This window comes from Plecotus auritus, assembly GCF_963455305.1.
Source record: "Plecotus auritus genome assembly, chromosome: 9".
Lineage (NCBI taxonomy): Eukaryota > Metazoa > Chordata > Mammalia > Chiroptera > Vespertilionidae > Plecotus > Plecotus auritus.
The window spans coordinates 43,737,194-43,758,631 of NC_137783.1; the positions used below are offsets into that span (position 1 = coordinate 43,737,194).

Sequence of the window (21,438 nt, forward strand, 5' to 3'; positions counted from 1 at the left end):
GGGCTCATCCTGGCCTGCTCACGGAGGCTGTTCTGTCCAGCCAACCCGCAGTTTGTGCTTTGCAGGGCCTGCCCAGTGTGGGCAGGAATCCCGCTCTGAGCTGTGTTCTGTGCTCTAGGCTGGGACTCACCTGTATGTGAGAGAAGGAAGAAGGAAGTCAAGTTTCTCCTGGGGTTTTGAGTACACGCCCTGAGAGTACGGCCCTCATTCCCTGCTCGGAGGCTCGTGTAAAGCTGGGATTTGGGATAGCTGGCATGCAGCCTGCAAAATGGATGTCAGGAAAACTGCAGCTGTGGCAGCTGATGTGCAGAAAAGATGGGCAAGGGCAGGGCTTGCAGGAAAGTCCTGCTGTGCCTGCAGCGGCCTTTAGAAGTCTGGAGGGTTCCCAGGCGAAGGAAGAGCATGCGCTCTGTGGCCACCGGTGGACTTTGCTCCATGCACACACATTGGGATTTGCATCTCTGATGGCTCTTGACTATTTAAAATCGACTCCACCTCCATCCTTTGGTTCTCCTTGAGGTCTTGGTTACTAGCAGTTCGGGGTTTTACTAACTACCAAAGAGATTCTGGCCATCAGAGTGGCTGGACGGTGATGTGCCCTGGGCTTTGTTCTGATGTCCCTGGCTTTGTAGTTCACCTCTGCTTTTTCCCAGCCCTGGATGGTACTCACATCTGGGAGCATTGGAGCCTTTCCCGGATTAGCTAGTGGAGTTCTGTAGGAGAGGTGCGGCTGTGTCTGCTGCCAGCTGAGAGAGGAGGGGTGGGAGGTGGGTGGGCATGGCTCCCCTTTCCTTGGAAGAGCTCAGAAGGATACCTGATGTCTTCAGGGCACCTGATTCTGTGTTATTAGCCTAAGACTAACACATCCAAGGAGCAGATGCCTTCCCTTCCTCCTGACCTCGCCCCTCAGCCAGCTCCCCATCCGCAGACCCCGCTGTCAGCAGGGGTTCTCTCCCTCACCCTCTCCCAAATCATTTCCAAGTTGAGGGGTTCAGCCTGTGATCGAAGTACACTAGTAAGCTAGCCATTTGCCCCGTCAACTGCTCTTCAAAACAAGGCTCAGAATTCAGACTCATTTGGGGAAATCAGCATTCTGCAGCCCTGTCGTAGAGATGAATTCATAACAGACACCAAATAATACAGTCTTGAGGGAAAGAAACCAGCTTAACCTGGCGTACTTGCTTTTTCCCCAAACCTCTTTGATCCCCCCCCCATATTTCATCTATTTTTAGGTAATTTTTTATTTGAATATCTCTGAAATCATTAATGTATTGTACAATAATCACATCTCATAGTTATTATTGGCAGCATTTTTTCTTTCTTCACGTTATGTGAAACGATGATGTGTCTCGCAATCAGTGGTGTCTTCAGAGTGATGACAGGTGTGGCGCTAAGCCGTGCTGGGCGTCACTGTCCTAGGGTTTGTGGGACGGGAGCCAGGAGCCTGGGCCCCAAGACTCCTTTTGAGCCTCTTCCTTCTCCAGTGTGGATGGGGCCAGATGCTCAGGGCCGTCTCTTAGGAGCACAGAGCGGCGTGAGGAACAGGAGAGCCCTGGCTGGTTTGGCTCGGTGGTTAGAGTGTCCGCCCGCCCACTGAAGGATCAAGGATTCCATTTCTGGTCAAGGGCACATACCTTGGTTGCAAGTTCCCCAGCCCTGGTAGAGGCTCATGCGGGAGGCAACCAATCGGTGTGTCTCTCTCATGTCGAAGTTTCTATGTTTCTCTCTCTCTCTCCCCTCCCACCTTTCTTCCGCTCTTTCTAAAAAAACAATGGGAAAAACATCCTTAGGTGAGGATTAAAAAACAAACAAAAAACAGGAGGAGAGGGAGGAGGTGAAACCAAAACCCTGACGTGCACTGTCCTGTGCAGAGGGCCTAGGCCCGCCCCCTGCCCTCAGTGCTCTTCGCCTCCCAGCCCCGCCCCTCACCCTGCTGACTGTCTTTTGCCCCTGTATTGGTTTCCAAGGCTGCCATAGGAAGCGCTGGCGGCTTTTCATAACAAGAACACACTGTTTCACAGTTCTGGAAGCGAGAAGTCCAAAATCAGGGTGTCAGCAGGGCCAGGCTCCCTCTGAGACTCTGGGTAGGCGCTTCCTGGCCTCTTCTAGCTTTTGGTGGTGTTCTGGGTGTTTCTTGATTTGCACTGTGTCCCCCAGTCTGCCTCTGTCATCACACGGTGCTCTCCCTGTGCGCCTCTGTCTTCACATGGCATTTTCCTCTTCTAAGGATACCAGTCAGATGAGACCCACACTAAGGACCTCATCTTAACTTGATTACTTCTGCAAAGACCCTGCTTCCACATAAGGTCATGTTTCTAGGTGTAAGGGTTAGGACTTCAACAGTGCAACCAAACACACCCTGTAGCCTTTCTCCCTGTGGCTGTTCCTAATGTTCATGGGTGGGTTCATTCATGGGCGGGTTCAGTTCAGGTGCCCTGGGGCCCACACTCTTCTTGGAATGGCCCTGATAGCCCCACCCTGACATTGACATTGATGCCAAGGCCTCGGAGACCTGACCCGCGCCCAGTCCCTGCCCTTAATGACAGATGTGCCTTCCCCTTCCCCTACCCTGCTTGCTTAGCAACCAAGGACCAGCAGGTCCCTGGGCGTCGTCAGAATGCTGGTCTCCTTCATAGTAAACCATGGTGCTGTTCCCTTTCTGGAATATTAATTACTGCTTCAACTGTGTAATTAGTGAGCAACAGAATTAGTAGTAGTCCCAAACCACGGAAGGACAGATTGGACTCACCCCACGGAGATTTGCTCCTGCCCCTCCAGTGGTGCAGTGACCTCCACGGAAAGGGAGAAACAAACCTTTCCTTTCCTGCCGACCTTCACCTGGTGGGCTGGGCTCAGAGTTTGGAAAATTACTGATTTTTTTGTAACTGTATTGGCCCATTTTTATTATTATTATTTTTAATCTTTGGACATTTTTTTTATGGGTAGTGGTTTTTCTTTAATTACTCTTCAGTAATCTCTACATTAAAAAATTGTAAACCCTAAGGTGGCTTTTAGTGGCTGCATGTCCTTCTTGGAATAGGAAAGGTACGGATAATAAATAAAAGAAGGAAGATATTGAAGCCTTTTTACTCTGGTGACGTGGCTGAACAGAAGTCTCTTTTTAGTGCTGTCCAGTCTCCCTCCAGAGACCCTGGTCACTCTGCTTCATTTGTAAAACCTTTTCTTTTTTCTTCTCTCTTCTCATTTATCCTTAAGAATGTTATAAATACCAGGTATATTGTCAGCTATTGAGGGCAGATTGAGTTGAATATTTCTTTGTTTTAGCTTCATGGTTCCTAGCATGCTCTATCCAGGCGTCCTCAAACTACGGCCCGTGGGCCACATGCGGCCCGCCGAGGACATTTATCCGGCCCGCCGGGTGCCGCTGCCTATCCTGCTTAGCAGCCGACTCGTCCTGGGCCCGCAGTGTGCATAGGAATTTGTTCATAGTTTTTTTTTTTAAACTATAGTCTGGCCCTCCAACGGTCTGAGGGACAGTGAACTGGCCCCCTGTTTAAAAAGTTGAGGACCCCTGCGAGTCTATCCAAAAGGGTAATTTAAAAAATATTTGTGGTGCAGTCACTGTTAGTTCTTTTTCTTTCACTGTTAATTTTTTGAGCTCTCTATATACATAGTACTACTTTCTAGCCAAAGGGAGGGAAATGTTTACTTTCTTTTCATCTGGGCTGGACACTTATCTATCTCTGACTCAGTTTCCTTATTTGAGAAGACGGTTGGATTATCTCAAACTTCTTTCCATCTGTGAAATCTCCGGAATGTCCAGTGTTCTAGTTGCTTTTTTACTCATCAAGTTTCTGGATTGCAGACAGGAGGGAAAGCCTTCGTACCTCAGAATTAATTCACTGAGCAAGGCAAAGGTAGGCATTTCGTGAAAGCGCCGTTTCTGTTTGCCTTGTATCCCAGCACAGGCCTGGACTCAAGAGCGACATCTGTCCCATGTTTGTTTTCTGTTATTCGCTGGTAATAATGGCTGTCATTAGAAAGTGGACAGTTGCCAGGGGCCCTTCAGATGCTTCGTTTAATGAGCCTCCTCTAGAAGAGCCGTTCTCCGAGCTTTGGTGGAGATGGGAAATGTGGGAAGAAGTCGTAAGTAGGAGGCACCAGCAGCAGAAAGGAAGGTTGAGGCCCAAGATTTGAAGAGGACGTTGGAGGAAAAGCCCACCACTACAAAAAGAGGCTGAAATGAAAAGAAAAATAAATAAAAGCCTAGAACACTGGATTAATCTCTGGCTCTGCTGCTCATTATCCGTGTGACCTCGGAGAAGTCAGCTAACTTTCCTAAGATTCCATTTCCTCACCTGTAAAATGGGCACGAGAATCCTTGCCCTACCTGCCTCAGGCTGTGAAGAGGATCAAGTAAAAGTGCTTTGGAAACTGCACACCACCATGAGAGTTACAGTGGGCCATGGTCCTCCTCTTCATTACTGTAATTTAATAACTGACCGTGTAAGAATTTTTTGGGAAGGCCTACCAATCTATGGGACGAGTCAGAGGACCCCCTTTCCCCTACCAAGTGTGTATGTCTACCCTGGAGGAAAGATTCAGAGTTATTCAGAATTCACTGGCATCCTTGTGGTGATGTGAGCAGGAGAGGTGGATAAAGGGGGAAGCAAAGGCAGGCTGTCTCACCCGATCCCGATACCCCCAAGATGTGGATGAGCTCACAGATGGAACTCTGGTGCCTCTGCAGTGGGCTGACTGGACACCACAGGTCTGAATTGGGGTGCCAACCTGAGGGAAAGGGGGATGATAGACCCCTTTGTTATGAGGGCAAGTATTTGGTGGATGTATTCCCTAATAAAGAATATTGAACTTGCGCCTGGGCTGGTGGCTCACTTGGTTGGAGCATTGTCGCATACACCAAAAAGGTTGCAGGTTTGATCCCTGGTCAGGACACATACCTAGGTTGCGGGTTCAATCCCCAGTCAGGGTGCGTAGGGGAGGCAACCGGTCGATGTTTCTCTCTCACATTGATGTTCCTTTCTCCCTCCTACCCACCCTCCCTCCCTCCCTCTCTCTCTAAAAAATCAATAAGCATATCCTTGGGTGAGGATTTAAACAAAATTGAACCAGGGAGCTTTCTGAAAGAAATCTAACTCCAGTTTGTATAAGCAAAGGAGGCCCTTTCCTGGTTCATATAACTGGGAAATCTAGTCATAAGTTGGCTTCTGCCTAACATTCTTTCAGTCTCTGTTGGCTTCTTGCGCAGGCCACCTCTCCCTCAGGTGGAGACAGCCCTGCAGCCCCAGCCGACACCTCACCTCAGAGCTGGCCATCCCAGGGATGGTCTTGGAGAGGGTGACAATTGGCTGGCATGGGTCATGTGCCCACCCTGAACCAATCCTTGTGGCACGGTGGGTGACTCTGGATGCTCCTGGGTCACACATTGGTCCCCTGGAGCTGAAGCGGGGGTGGGGCGGGCAGCTCTACCCCATCTTCAGCTATAAAACAGGAAGGGAGTTACCTAAAGAGATGCTAGACAGGCAACAAAGTTTACCAGATACCATGTTGCCCTTACCGGAAGTCATTCCTTATTGTCCTTTGTGTGGCAGAGAATGGGACCAAGCGGACCGTGTGTCTGACCTGTTCTTACTGAACTAGCAGCAAACCTTGCTGATGGCCTGCTGTGTGCAGGACTCAGTACTGGGGGAAGGAGGGAAGTATGTTAAATTGCTCTTTCTTTAAAGTTGCTTATCATCCAACTAAGGAAAATACGACATCCTATATAATAAAAGCCTAATATGCAAATCGACTGAACAGCAGAACAACTGGTGGAATGACCGGTCGCTGTGACGTGCACTGATCATCAGGGGGAAGATGCTCAACGCAGGAGCTGCCCCCAGCCCGCAGGCCCCAGGCCAGCCAAGGCAGGTTCCAGCTGGGCGCCCCCAATCACCCCGCTGGTCGCCCCACAGAGGGTGGTGACCGGCGGCGGCGGCGGCGGCGGCGGTGGTGGCGGAGGCTGGGTCTGGCAGGCGAGCGGGTGGTGGCGGGGGGCCGGGCTGGCTAGCGAGTGGGCCGGCGCCGCCCCACAGATTGGCCCTGATTGCTGGCTAGGCCTAGGGACCCTACCCATGCATGAATTTCATACATCGGGCTTCTAGTATCCCATGAAAAATAATGAGCATCACAGTATTTACAAGAATACAGGTGACTAAGAAAAGGGAGGGGCCCTGGCCTTGCCACAGGTGTGACCACGAGCAAGTCATTCAGCTGGTTTGGTTGGAGCTTCCTAATCCATAAACAGAGAAAGGGAGTTAATGTTTGTCCCATGTTTCCTGAGCTGCAAGTGTGATTTATAGAAGAGGTGACAACTGCCATTTCTTTGAGCACAAACACGCCCTGGAACGAGGGTCACTGCTCAGGGAAGGACCGGGAGCTGCACTGGGCTTGACAGTGACCCTGTGTGAACTGCCTCCAGGGAAAGCCGCCCGCACATCATCCATCCCCACTTCCCGGTGTGTGGAGTGTCCAGTACTTGGAATTGTCCTGATATCTCACGGCCACCCTTTCTGGTTGCATTTTCTGACCCAACTCCCCAGGACCCCGCTGACCTGTGCTGGTGAAAACACAGAGCAGCAGCGAGCCGGGGTGGACCGGCCATCGGCGGCTGGGACGCACGGGGCGGGGTCTGCAGAGCTGCAGAAGTGTGGGCCGGCCCCAGGCACCCTAAGGCCAGGTTCCTCCTGGGTCATAGGTGGCTGTGGTCGTTTTCACTCACCCTGCTTGGAAACCTTTAGGCCTGGGTCCTGGAAAGGTACTGCGTGAAGCCTGACCCCTTCCTGCATGAGGGGCAGAAAGCTCTTACTGCTGTCAGCACTGACACCGTTAAGCAGGTTCCGCCTCCATCACCTGGGACTTGAGCACAAGAACTTGTGTTTACTTAGGCCTTTGAGTCGACTGAAAATGAGACTTTCCACCAAGCTGGCAACCAAAATATTTCCTATGCTATTTTTTTGAAAGTTATGATGAAGAGCCGGTGTAAAACATGAAAAAGTATTTATTTAAACATTAAAACAGTAAATTAATTTTTAAAATATTGAAACAAGAAGAAAACATTCGTAATTTTATCCTAGCATGGTGTTCACTTTTGTGCCTATGATTTCCCTATGCACAAGTGGTTTATAGTTGTTTACCAGACCACATTTTCATTATTTGCACTAAAGAACAAAGAAAATGATGCTGGGATATCTATCCTATATAATAAAGAGGTAATATGCAAATTGACCGTCACACCCTCACAAGATGACTGCCTACAACCAGGCCGGCAGGGGGGTTAGTGAGGGACAACCAAACGACTGAATAAGCAGGCTGTGTGGGGTGACCAGGCTGGCAGGGGGGCCATAAGGGGCGACCAGGCTGGCGGGGGCGGTGGGGGCTACCAGGCTGGCAGAGGGGGGCAGTTGGGGGCAACCAGGCCAGCAGGGGGTCAGTAAGAGGCGACCAGGCCGGCGGAGGGTGCCAGTTGGGGGCAACCAGGTTGGCAGGGGGGGCAGTTAGGGGTGATCAGGCCGGCAGAGGGGGGCAGTAAGGGGTGACCAGACCGGTGGGGGGCGGGCAGTTAGTAGCGACCAGACCGGCAGGGAGGGGACAGTTAGGGGCGATCAGGCTGGCCTAAACGTGGATCGGGCCTAAACGGGCAGCCGGATATCCCCCAAGGAGTGCTAGATTGGAGAGGGTGCAGGCTGGGCTGAGGGGGACCTCCCCCCCCAGCCACCGTGCACGAATTTTGTGCACGGATTTTGTGCACCAGGCCTTTAGTCCACATATAAAAGAATGAAACGGGACCTTTACCTCATATCATATAAAAAATTAACTTAAAAGTTATGATGAGCTAAAACTATAAAAGTCTTAGAAGGAAATAGAGGTGTGAATCTTTGTGACCTTGGATTTGGCAATGGCTTCATAGAGAATGACACCAAAATCACAAGCAACAAAAGGAAAAATAAATTGTATTTAATAAAAATTAAAACCTTTTATGCTTTAAAAGTTCGTGCCCTGACCAGGAATTGAACTGTGACTTGGTTCATAGGTCGATGCTCAACCACTGAACCACGCTGGCTGGGCAAATTAACAGATTTTAACTGATTTTTGGGGAGCACATGTGGGGGTAACTAATGAGAAATAAGGTAATGTTTGATGGTGGCTTAATGGTTTGGCATCCTGCCGATGACCACCACCTTTGGTGCTGTATGGTGGTCTTGGCATACAGTCCCATCATCGTTCTCTGTTCTGCTGAGACCACCCCAGTGATTGCACACATTGGTCCTGAGGAATGCAACGATATCAGGCCAGTTTGCTCTTACGTGATCAACAGGGACTTCTGTTAAAAACATCCGTTGGTGGAAATAACCCAAGTGTCCACCAACAGGTGAATGGATAAACAAAATGTGATGTATACATACAGTAGAATATCATCCAGCCTCAAAAAGGAGTGAAGTACTGACACATGCTACAACATGGATGCACCTTTAGTTTTTATACAAAATGAAATAAGCTAGACTCCAAAGGACAAATACTACGATTTCACTTATATGAAATATCTAGAACAGGCAAGTTTATAGAGACAGAAAGTAGAATAGAGGTTACCAGGGACTAGAGGGCGGGGAAATGGAGAGTTATTGCTTAATGGTTATAAAGTTTCTGTTTGGGGTGATAAAAAGTTTTGGAAATAGACCGTGGTGATGATTGTAGAACATTGGGAGTATATTGAATTGTACACTTAAAAATGGTTACAATGGTAAATTTTATGTATATATCTTTATATAGGTTCTTAAATATATTTTTATTGATTTCAGAGAGGAAGGGAGAAAGAGAGAGAGAGAGAGAGAGAGAGAGAAAGAGAGAGAGAGAAACATCAATGATGAGAATCATTGATCTGCTGCCTCTGCACACCCCACACTGGGGATTGAGCCCACAACTTGGCATTGTATCCTGACTGGGAATTGAACCATGACCTTCTGATTCATAGGTCCATGCTCAACCACTGAGCCACACTGGCCAGGCCAAATTTTATGTATATTTTACCACAATAATAATAATAATAATAATAAATCCCCTGAGGAATAAATGGAGTTCTGGCCTAGCTGTAATCCTGTCTGAGCTGACATGGGAGGAACCTAAGTTATGGGATGATCTCAGAGGTAGGGTTTCGCTGAGTTGAAATGCTAGTTTTATTTTTAATGTATGGATAGTGGTGCTGTTTTTGACAAAGGGTCAGGAATTAGAGAAAGATGGGGTGGGATTTTGTACTTCAGTGAGTATTTTCAGGATGCCTGGCCGGAAGTGCTGTGCCTCTGGGAGGGGATGGTTGGACAACAGGAGAAGTGGCAAAGTGTGGGGCCTTCATAAAACTTGAATCTGACTCAATACCTGCTTTCTCCCTGAACAGAAAAGGGAGATTTCATTGCCCTGGACCTTGGTGGGTCTTTCTTTCGAATTCTGCGGGTGCAAGTGAGTCTAGAGAAGAACCAGAATGTTCACATGGAGTCTGAGGTGTATGACACTCCGGAGAACATCATGCACGGCAGTGGAAGCCAGGTGGGTCCCCCCGGGAACCAGACCCCACAGCACTGGTGTCCTGAGCTCCGGGAAGGAGCCCGTCATAGATGCATGTGGAGAGGGACTCCTGGGGGAAGGTGTGACCTCCCTAAGAGACCCACTGCCTGGGTAAACTGGTGGATGGGGCTCCAGGGACTGTCATGGGCCGGGGAGTGTGAAGAGGGAGGCCCAGCAGCTCTGTTGGATAAAAGCATTCATTTCCCAAGGATCCTGGGGTTCGTTCCTCAGCACAGGTTTAGCAGAGCCCTTGGGTCAAAACACCTCTTCCAAGTCATTGGCCTCCTCACCCACCTCACCACCTAGGGTGTGGCTGGCACCTGTGAGGCAGCAGCAATTTTAGTTTGCAGCCCCAGGGCGAATCAAGGGATCCTGGCCACCTGATTTAATAGCCTCTGAGTCCTGGGTGCAAAAAGCAAATTGGGCAGGGCCTTAAGTGGAAAATCACCGTCCCCGCCTCTCTCACTTGGTACCAGAGCCCACCCCCTTCAGGGCGCCCCCCTGGAAGGGCTACCTGCTGGCTGGGGGGCCGTGGCCACGCTCGTGCTCACGCTCAGAAGGACCCATCCACCCCTCTCCTGCCCGCCTGGTTGCAGTGAGTGGTGGGTCCCTAGCTGAGGACCCTGTGGTCGGGTTCAGGCAGTCCCTGGTCAGGTTTTCAGTCATGTCTGCATCCTGTAAGCCCCTACTCCTGTGGATGTTCTGGCTCCTCCAGTTTGTAGCTCGCCTCCTGGGTCATAGCTGCCACCCAAGGTACGGATTCAGAGATCGCCAAATATTTGCTTGAGGGAGGGTGTGTTCATGAAGGTCCATGACTAATTTCTCCAGAAAACCCATTTGCTCTGGGCTAGACTTTGACATGAGGCCCAGCAGCCACCTCCTCTTGACTCCACTCTGTTCCTAAATTAACCTGAGGGGACTGGAGCAAGCACCCTGCCTCTTTGAGAAAGGGGTAAGCCCGGCCTTTAACCTGCTTCTGAGGGTTTTGGTTGAGAGCTTTTCAGGCCGTGACACTGTCATTGGAACAGATGAACCACCAGTGGTTCAGGCAGCCACTGAAATGGGTTGTCTCGAGCTTTCCCCCCTTAGAAACTGGCCCATTCATCCCGCGGGTGTGCGTGAACCCTGCCAGCGGGTGGGGCTCCTAGCCCCGCCCCGTGGTTGCTGCATTGCTCCTCCTTGCAGTGGCTAGCAGGCTCGGGTTGGCATCCTTGCTCTTTCCATCTGGCAATAAGTACTGATCTGGCACACCCTGTTCTCATGGTTCTTGGGTTGAGCCACGTCTGCCTGCTGCCTTCACCCCGGGACTGTCCCCATGTGCTACGACATTCCTGTGTGCTTTGGCAGGGTTTGCAAATTAAGGGGGTGTCTGTCCCACAGGTACATACTAGCCATGTTCACTTCCTTCTTCCTTTTTTTAAAAATATTTTTTCTTTATTTTAGAGAGAGGAAGGGAGAGGGATAGAGAGAGAGAAATATCGATGAGAGAGAAACGTTGATCAGCTGCCTCCTATATGACCCCTACTGGGGATTGAGTCCACAACCTGGGCATGTGACCTGACTGGGAATTGAACCGTTGACCTTTTGGTTCATGGGTTGATGCTCGACCACTGAGCCACCAGCTGGGCCATAGTGACTTCCTTCTAACTGCTGCCTCTGGGACCTCATTTCTGCCAGCCTCCTTCCCCATCTTCTCAGCCCCAGGTTCACTTTCTTTCCTGCTGTCTGTTTTCTCCTCTGCCCTTTTCAGCCGGTCTGCAAAGAAGAAAGATGATGATGATAATGATGATGATGTAGTATTATAGTAAATACATAGCGTTTGTTATATATAAGTCACTAATGTAAGCACTTACTGTGGGTTAACTAACTTAATCATCACAACAACCCTCTTGGGTAGGTATTACTAGTCCCATTTCACAGATGAGAAAATTGAGGCTTGATGTTAAATAACTAGCCCTTTGGGTCTCACAGCGGATAAGTGACAGAGTTGGGATTTGAACCTAGGCAGTCTGGTTCCAGATGTTACACTTTACCAGCATGGAACACTCTTAGTCTGGGTTTTGTCTTTGTCTTGTTTTTATTGATTTAAAAATTTTTTGGTGATGAGGAAATGTGAGGGCTGTGGGCAAGGCGGTCAAGTCCAGGGGATGTGGGAGAAGGTTGCCAGCTGAAAAATAGGGATGAAACAGGAACCTCTGTTGCAGAAGTTTGGTGTGAAGTTAGAAATAACTACTGGGTGGTCCATTTTTCTGAGATCTCGCATTGACCTGTAGAGTATTCTGGAAAACTAAGGGCTTTGTTTTGCCCGCGAAGCAACTTAGACTCACAGACTCTGAACAGTGCCGAATTCTCGGCGTTGTGATAACACCTTTTGAAATGTGTAGGAATTCTTAATAGATTTGTAAACCATTTACTTGAAATAATATTGAACTTACAGAAAAGTTTTCAGATAAGCACAAAGAATTCCCATATAACCCTTGGTGCAGACTTCCAAATTGCTAACCATTTGCTTTAACCTCCCCTTTCTCTTTTTACACACACACAGTATCTCTAGTTTCAATGCAATTGTAAGCTTTAACTTTGGAAGCATAAATACAATCATAAAACATCACTTACTTAATTTAGGGAATTTTGAATAAGAAGTGTTTAGGTTTTTTAGTGATTGTTTGCCATCTTTGTCAGAGGAACTGAGTCTCTGTGTGGAGACTTTTAAAATAACTAGCATGTTGTCAGAAGAGACAAAAATAATGTTTTTCAGATTCTGAAACTTTGAATGCAGAGAGGCTGGGCAACTTCCTTCCCTGGTTGGTCCCAGACATAGTTCGCCTGAGATGGGGGTGGCTTCCCGTCTCCTGGAGCCCCTGGATTGTGGACAGTTCACAAATACGGCATTTCCTTCTTAACAGAGCACTTTGGGTGGTTATGTTTGGCTCAGTTGTGGGGGGGCTGGTTAGTGCACCCCACTTGTGAATCCGCTCTGCAGCCTGCCAGCCTTCTCTGTGAGTGTGGATGCGGGGGTGGGGGGGGGGGTTTTGCTGGTGGACTTAGCTGTGGGCTTAGATCTCTTGGAGATGTAGGTCACAGGGAGCTTAGCCGGGCCTCCGGGGAAGGTGGCCACGTGTCTCCTCATTGGGGCTGCCAGCGGCAGGCATAGCCTGAGTCCCAGCGACTCAGGGACAGGGACTCCTGCATCCAAATTGACAGGGTTTACTTTACCCTGGCAGATAAGTCAGACTTTAGAGCTAGATCTGGGACATCTGGAGAAAGATAGAGATGGGAATAATGACTTCTGGTCCCCTCTCAAGGGTACCCCTGCAAGGAAAGCCTTCAGGCAGACAGCCGTGTCTGGGAGGAGGCCTGAGTCTGCTGCCTGTGACCGTGTGGCGTGGCCTTGCCTTCTTCTGGGCTTCAGGAAGCTCCGTGGTTGTGTCAGTTCCATACATGAGGGAGGTCTGGTGCTATGACAGCGTGTGAAGAAGATGGGGGCGGGCTAATACCTGGGCTGTGGAGTATAGAGTTAAGGAAAAGGGGAGTTCTTAGTTCAAGTAAGTTCAACTAAGAACTCTGGCCAGAACACATATGAAACAGTAGATTTGGTTCTGGGTACATTTTAGAGAGGAAGGGAGGTATTAGATCCCAAAAGATTGCCTTAATGGTGGTGAGCCTCCATCACTGACAGACTTAGTTCAGAGGCTAGGGAAACAGTGTTCCAGGCTCTTTATAATCAATCCTACGATGTGTGTGCACATCCCAGGCAGTGTGTGGTGGAGCAGGCGAGCTTAAATCGCAATCCACTAAATACGGTCTCTTTACCCCTTAGAATACCATGCAGCAGTGAGAGTGAACAGCCTACAAAGACACACAGCAGGTGGATGACTCACACACGTAACAGAGTGAAAGAAGACACCCACAAAGAGGGCACAGTGTCATTCCATTCACACGTAGTAGACAGGCAGGACCAGTGTTGGAAGTCAGGGAGGCTGGCGATGGCCCTCGTGGGGTTGGTGGTGGTGGTGGCTGTGACTGGAGGGGACACGAGGGGGTGTCTGTGCTGGTAGCATGTGTTTCTTGATCTTTTTGGATCTAATACCTGGTGACACAGGTGGATACAGCTTGTGAGAACCCAGTAAACTCTGCACTTAGGACGTGGGCCCTTTTATTGGCATGTCCATGATACTTCCGGAAAAAGTAAAAATACGGCAATCTGAAGATTGCTAAACCACTCAAGTGCACTAGCATCTGTGGAACTGTTCGTGGAGCTTCCGGGATTTGCAGATGGAGGTAGATCAATAGAGACATCTGGGGAAATGGAGATGGGAGTAATGACTTCTGAGAAGGGGCAGACGGCCACTCCACCGGGGTGGCTGGTGGAGACTGTGTGACATGGAGGGATGAGCTGATTTTTTATTATTTTTAATTAAAAAAAATTAAATTATGAGTTTTAATATTTAAAATATTTTTCATGTTTTAAATACCCTGATAATACCTGTTAGGGATTGCTAAGAGGGCAGTTCTATCTGAAGGGTTTGAAATGCTCCCTCAGCCCTGCTGGCCCGCAGGCAGGCTGTGTTAAGGGACTGTCTCTACCGTTCACACTCACTGTGGCTTTTCAAGCTGGGCCTCAGGGTGCCGTGTTGTTCACATTTTTCCTGAACTGCTTTTCTCCCTCCGGACTGCTCTCTGCTTTCTCCAGCTTTTTGACCATGTCGCCGAGTGCCTGGGAGACTTCATGGAGAAAAAAAAAATCAAGGACAAGAAATTGCCTGTGGGACTCACATTTTCTTTCCCTTGTCGGCAATCGAGAATAGATGAGGTAAGTTCATTCTGGGATTCCCAGGCTTGGTAGAACCCAGAGGGCAAAAGCTCACGAACCCCTTTTCTTGACTACTTTTCCCTTTTGTTTATGGGATGGTCTGCATGCTATATATATATATATATATATATATATATATATATATATATAAATTTTTTAATTGATTTGAGAGGGAGAGAGAGAAAAACATTGATGAGAGGCAACCATTGATCAACTGCCTCCTGCACGCCCCCTACTGCGGATTGAGCCCGTAACCCAGGCATGTGCCCTGACTGGGAATCGAGCTTTCGACCCCTTGGTGCATGGGACAGTGCTCAACCAATTGAGCCACACTGGCCAGGCTGCACGTCTTACATTTTTTTTTAGAAACTTTGTAGGCATGAACGTGAGGTGATGGTATTTGTGGCCATCAGGTAGAGAGAACCATGTATTAAAGTCAGGCAGGTGAAGGTAAGAAAAGTAGGCTCAGCGATGGAGAGAGGTTGGGAAGCACTGGGTCAGAGTTGCAGGATGTGGTGTTTGTGTACCGGAAGCCATCCTCATTAGAGCGCCCTGGTTAGGGTGCCACCCCCACAGCATCTGCTGGTCACCGGCGCCAGCCCCAGAGAGGCCCTTGCTTCTCCTTTGGACCTCCAGGTGGTATGCACCACCTTCCTGTTTGTCACTTGTTCATTCACGGGTTCAGCAGGGATGCGCTCAGACATACCATGTGACAGCATTGTACCGTAGCGTGTGGCAGGAATACACATTAAATAGGTGTCACCTTGTTCCTTTTCTACGTAGAGAGACAGAAAAACCACACACACACACACACACACACACACACACACACACACACACTCACATGCACATTCACACACACACACCCCCACCCACCCCCACACACTCACACCCTTCACCCCCCACACACTCACACACACACACACACACATTCACACACACACATTCACACACACACTCACATGCACATTCACACACACACTCACACACTCACCCACCCCCACACACTCACACCCCCCACCCCCCACACTCACACACACACACACACACACACACACACACACATTCACACACTCACACACACACACACCATGCAAAGGCCTCTGGGATGTTGCCGTCTCCTCTTCTCTCTCTGGTATCTGATATTGCTACACCTCCAAGGTGTTTAGATCACTTTGACCGCCAGGTGTCTTCCCAGACCTCTCACAAAGCCTGTTGTCGGTACCACATGTCACTGAGATGTGACAGTCACCCTCCCTGGGCAGAGACAGTGTGGGACACCCTTCCCCACTGAGAGAGTGGGAATGAAGCCACTGTGCTCGATGTCGCTCATGCATTAGCAGCTACTGACGGAGCGCCATCCCTGTGCTGGCTGGGCGAGGCCCTAGGAGAGACCGCGAGCAGAGGGTTGGCCTGCCCCCCAGAAGGTACAGTCTTCCAGGAAAGGAGGCATCACGGGCCACAAGATCCTCGCAGGGTGGAGCAGATAAGCCTGGCAGAAGGGCATTGTGGGCAGAGAAGGAGCCAAAGGCAGAAGCCCCCTGGGCAGGCCTGGACCCCACCTGGAGGGCTTCCTCGGCTGGGCTGTGCTACCTGCCAGGACCCGAGTGGATTGCAGACTCTGATTACAAGGCTGCCTGGACCTTCAAGATGGTCCGAATCTAGACTGGCTGCCTTACTCCACAGACGAGCAAAGGGACCCGCAGAGAGTCACTGTCCACAAGGAAATGAGCAGACTTGGAATAGGACCCGGTCTCTGATTTCCAGCCTCATGTTCTTTCCACAATACCATGTTCTCGGGGTCTGTTTGGGGGGAAGGAGGGGGGCAGTGAGGGGAAGAACCTTTTGTCCAGGGGCTTTTGGAATGCCTGGTTTAGGTGCGGGCTGCTGCTGAGCAAAGAACCACAAATTATCCCAAGTACTCACCCTTCCGTACATCCTACAGGCCAGGCCGTGTGGCTTTCACAGTGAGTGGGGCAGCCCATGCCACACAGAACCCTCCCTCCCCCCGGCTGAGGGGCCTGAACAGCAGCTCTTCCCAGCCCTGCCACGTTACTTACAGTGACTTTTCTCCATTCAGAGAGAAACTGTCAAATGGAACAGTCATTTTCCTCTTCTCGTACCTGACTTTTTTAATACAAAAGCAATTTGTAAAACTGTTGAAATACTATGAAGAGGTAAAGCAAAAAGTGAAATTCCTACCATTCCACATGCCCAAGGAAATAACCACTGGATGTTTATCCTTCTTGAGGTTTCTCCATGAGTATACTAACAGAAATGGGTCATATTGTAGAAATAGTGGAGTCGTTGCTTTCAAATGGGAGTTAAGTTCCAAAGTTGGGAAAGAGACATAAATTACATGCAGAGCCCACATTTTCCTTAAGTCTCCAGTACCTGCCTCTTTGAGGCTCATTCGCCAAGAGTTGCCGTGGCATTTTCTCTTCTCAGTTTGGCTCTGGCTTCCTTTCCTTGGGGCTGTGGAAGGGTGACCCAGTAATAACTGGACTTCCCTTACTTTTGAAGGACGTCTGGCTCTGCAGTTGACGTCCAGCTAGATTTGCATGCTGTTGGCGGCTGCCACCAGAGGAATCCACCAGTAGAAGGGTGAACAGGAAATGGGACAGTCTGGTCCTGTTACCCAGTGTGTCTGGAGCCAGCCACTTGGTCCTCTGGGCCTCTGCTTTGTCACTGCCCTTGAGCAGTCTCCCCAAGAGCCTGGGAGTTCTGGGGGCCTCCCCGCCTTCTTCGTCCAACCCCATCTGCTCTCCTTTGCAGGGCATTCTGATCACCTGGACAAAGCGATTTAAAGCGAGCGGAGTGGAGGGAGCGGATGTGGTGAAGTTGCTTAACAAAGCCATCAAAAAACGCGGGGTAACTTCTCTTAGGCCACCTGCCTTGGCCACACGGAGGTGGAGTGTGTGTGGGGGAAGAAATCTGTGTTCTGAAACAACGCTTTTGGGAGTGGGGTGTGGGGTGCGTATCGTGCATGACCTGAGGCATCACGTGAGAGGTCTTGAAGGCCCAGGAAGAAGCAAGTGGTGAGGGGACTCAGTCCAGAAGGTGGGGCTGGTTTGACACAGAGCTCTTGGAGGCAGGGGAGGCCGCCTCGTGACAGAGGAGGGCTGGGCCGTGCAGGGAACCGTGTGAGCAGGTGTGGTGGGAAGCAGGGCAGCCAGCACATGGATGTAGTGGGGTGGTTTGCAGAGGGCTGTGGCTCTGTGTATAAAATCCACACGGAAAAGAATCTTAAGCCAGATAATCAAGGGGACTGCAGTTTCTATAATTTAGTCACTGTACTTGGTCCAGTTAATGGGAGTGCCAGCAGGAATGAAAGCAGCCCCTCCTCCAGGAGCAATGGCGGTTATGAAAACCACTCTCTCTTTTTTTGTGTGTGTTTTTTTTTCTTCTGTTAATCCTCACACAAAATATCCGAGGATATTTTCTTCCTTTTTTTTGAGAGAATGGAAGGGAGTGGGAGAGACACAGAGAGAGAAACATTGTTGTGTGAGAGACACATCAGTTGGTTGCCTCCTGCATGCACTCCAACCAGGGCCGGGAATTGAGCCTGCAACTGAGGTACGTGCCCTTGACTGGAATCGAACCCAGGACCTTTCAGTTCGTAGGCCGATGCTCTAACCACAGGGAAAAACTGGCCAGGCCTCTTTCTCTTTAAGGTTGTGACCTCTGCCCCCATGTGTCAGTGGACGGTGACGTCCTGTTATCTGTCCCCAGGATTATGATGCCAACATCGTGGCTGTGGTGAATGACACGGTGGGGACCATGATGACTTGTGGCTACGACGACCAGCATTGTGAAGTCGGCCTCATCATCGGTAACGTCCCCCGTTTCCTCGTCCCTTCCTTCAGCCGGCGTGTCCAGAGGCACCGCCTCCTCTCTGTGAGTTCCTGTGTGGTCACAGCTTCTGCTCTTGTCTCTCTCCAAGGCACTGGCACCAACGCGTGCTACATGGAGGAGCTGAGGCACATTGACCTGGTGGAAGGTGACGAGGGGAGGATGTGCATCAACACTGAGTGGGGGGCCTTTGGGGACGACGGGGCCCTGGAAGACATCCGCACGGAGTTTGACCGCGAGATCGACCGGGGGTCTCTCAACCCGGGGAAGCAGCTGTGAGTCCCACCCGCCTTTCCGTAGTAGTCATCTGTATGCCTCAGGGGACATTTAGCATGGGATTTGGGGTGGGGGCCAAAAGGGCAGAAAGCCCGGAGCCCACAGAGCGAAAAGCCCATCAGATTTGCACTGTTTGCCACTCCTTTGGGGAGATACCCAGCTGTGGACTTTGCACCAGCTCCTGCAAGCTCAGGGTCACACAGAGGCCATTCCAATAGGTCCTTGGGGTGGTAGGCGGGCATGTAGGACTCAGCAAGGCTCTCTCCTGCCAGGATCCTCCACACAGCGTGGCTGGGGCGGTCCTGTCTGGTCCTGTCAGGAGCAGGAACAATGAGAACGGTGTTTCTCTGTGCCTGTGTTGACGGATGAGGGAGGGCCGGGCTCAGGTCCAGCAGCATCCTTGGCCTCCGGGCCCGCCTCTGAATGGAACAGGTTGTTTTGCTGTGTCACAGCCAGCGCTGGGCGTGCCAGCTGGGCTCTCAGAGGACAGGCCAGCCACCCGGGCTTGGACCTGCCTCTCTGATCTGTTCTGCTGAGGGCTTTCTCTTGGCCCCTCGTCATGGCACTGAACCCCCATTTTCAGCAGTCTCTCCCATGCAGCACTGGGCTGCTGCAGTTACAGAGTCCACACCTCCCAGGGGTGGCAAGAGGGCAAGAGGGGGGCTCACTCTGTGATCAGCCTGTGCCTAAATGTGTCCAGAGATGAGCTGATGGGCTTTAAGCTACTCAGAGGCCTGCCCTGGAGGTGAGGGTGAGGTCAGTAGGGGAGAAGTGGGTTCCTCAAAGCAGATTCTTCTTCTGGAGAGGGAGAACATGAATGCCAGGGCATGACCAGTGACAGGGGTCCCGTGGGAATGGCTTCAGTTCAGCCTGTCATCTACTCAGCATTCCCTCTGAGAAGCCATTTACCCGCTGAGCTGGGAAACGGAGAGAATGCTCCCTGGCCACCTCCTTCCCATAGGCCTGGGCCATCTCCGAGAGAGTGATAAGGATGAAAAGCCCTTTAAAAGTACAGCATCAGCCTGGCCGGTGTGTCTCAGTGGTTGAGCATTGATCTATGAACCAGGAGGTCATTGTTCGATTCCCGGTCAGGGCACATGCCCAGGGTTGCGGGTTTGATGCCCATTGTGGGGTGTGCAGGAGGCAGACAGTAATTCTCTCTCATCATTGATGTTTCTGTCTCTCTCTCCCTCTCCCTTCCTCTCTCAAATAAATTAAAAAAATATATTTTTTAAAGTATAGCATCAAGTTCTGTAAGAGGTGATTGTACTCTGCTCATTTCTAAGTCCTAACGTTTCCCCTGCCTGCCCCTGGGGTGCTCGCCTCCTGTTGACCACCCTGGGCATGACCCCCTGGCATCCCCTTGTTGCTTATTCACATGTGTGTGGTCTTGCCTGCCTGCAAGGCTGCGAGTGGTGAGGGACGAGGCGCATCTCCTGTGTCTGTCCCACTCCCCCGAGTTGTCCAGTGGTGGGTACGTAGGAAGGGCCTAACGAGTGCCTGGGTGCTCTTCTCCTGCAGGTTTGAGAAGATGATCAGTGGCATGTACCTGGGGGAGCTGGTTCGACTGATCCTGGTCAAGATGGCCAAGGAGGGCCTTCTATTCGAAGGGCGGATCACCCCAGAGCTGCTCACCAGAGGGAAGTTTAACACCAGTGACGTGTCAGCCATTGAAAGGTAGGTGCTATCTCTTGAGGCTCTCTGGGGGGCCGTGGGGGCAGAAGAGCGACAGGTCCCTTGTTACGCGTGAGTCCTGGTTTGGTGGGCTTCTCCCTCAAGAGCTCCGGGGCTTCCTGGGTCCATCTCTCCTCTCTTAGCTGTCCTGCCCTGGGCTGGTCTCCCTGCAGGGCTGGTCTACCTGGTGTCAGCACATTAAAGAATGGTCTAGCCCGGCCGGCGTGGCTCAGTGTGAGCATCGACCCATGAACCAGGAGGTCACAGTTTGATTCCCGGTCAGGGCACATACCCGGGTTGTGGGCTCGATCCCCAGTAGAGGGTGTGCAGGAGGCAGCTGATCAAAGATTCTCTCTCATTATTGATGTTTCTCTCCCTCTCTCCCTCTCCCTTCCTCTCTCTGAAATCAATAAAAACATTTTTTTTAAGAGAAAGAATGTCCTAGTCAGCAGCATATGCTTCATGGATGACATAGTTACAGAGCAGCCCCCTTTTCTCTGCCCTTCCCCCACAAAAGGGTGAGATTAGAGGTGATCCTAGTGGTGAACAAGGAGCTGACCGAGCCCAGGGCCTGGGTTTGGAATTCCTCCTTGGGATATCAGGACCTTCTCCAGACTATGTTCCAAGGAACCCTAGCGACTCAAGACAGTTAGGTGTTCCCTGAAGAAAGGGCTCTGTGGCCAATAGGGTTGGGAAATACTGCATATTTATCCTCCCTTTAGAGATTTACAGTGTCTTAGCATAGTAAAGAACACCCAGCTCACTTCGGTTAGCAGCCAGAAGACGTGTTCCCTGGCTCAAGTTTGAGAAACATTGGTTAACACGTGAGACAGGACAGATAGACACAGAAGAACAGAGTCCAGCCAGCAGCTGACTGCTACCTTTTGTCCTCAACATAAGAAACCCAGACTTCTCTGCCGAGACTGCTATTGGCAGGCCTTCGCCCCGAGAGGGAAGAGGGTAACCTTGGTCCTGCGGCAGTTGTAGACAGGCGCCCCGAGCTAAGGGCTCTGGTCTTGTGGCTGGCTTCTGTGTGCCGCGGGTTCAATTCCTGGTCGGGAGACTCCTGCTTAAAAGTTAGGGCCAGCTTGGTGCTAGAAATGCCCTTTCATCTCCACACAAGGTGGCCGTTCCCGCTGCCCCTGCTGTGGTCCTGGAAAGTCAGAGAGGCCAGTGCTTCATAGCCCTGGCTGCAGGAGTAGATGCGCATGAGCTGTCTTGGTGGTAGAGGAGGCTGATGGAAG

At 50.6% G+C, this 21,438-nt stretch overlaps 1 protein-coding gene across 1 annotated transcript in view; it reads left to right on the forward strand.

The window, feature by feature from the left end:
• HK1 (hexokinase 1) overlaps positions 1 to 21,438 on the forward strand; it is a 61,395-nt gene that overhangs the window by 20,210 nt on the left and 19,747 nt on the right. The window contains exons 3-8 of the mRNA XM_080688006.1: positions 9,413 to 9,561; positions 14,273 to 14,392; positions 17,168 to 17,263; positions 18,125 to 18,224; positions 18,336 to 18,519; positions 20,042 to 20,197. Coding sequence (XP_080544132.1) covers positions 9,413 to 9,561; positions 14,273 to 14,392; positions 17,168 to 17,263; positions 18,125 to 18,224; positions 18,336 to 18,519; positions 20,042 to 20,197 — 805 coding nt within the window. The remainder of the gene's footprint in view (positions 1 to 9,412; positions 9,562 to 14,272; positions 14,393 to 17,167; positions 17,264 to 18,124; positions 18,225 to 18,335; positions 18,520 to 20,041; positions 20,198 to 21,438) is intronic.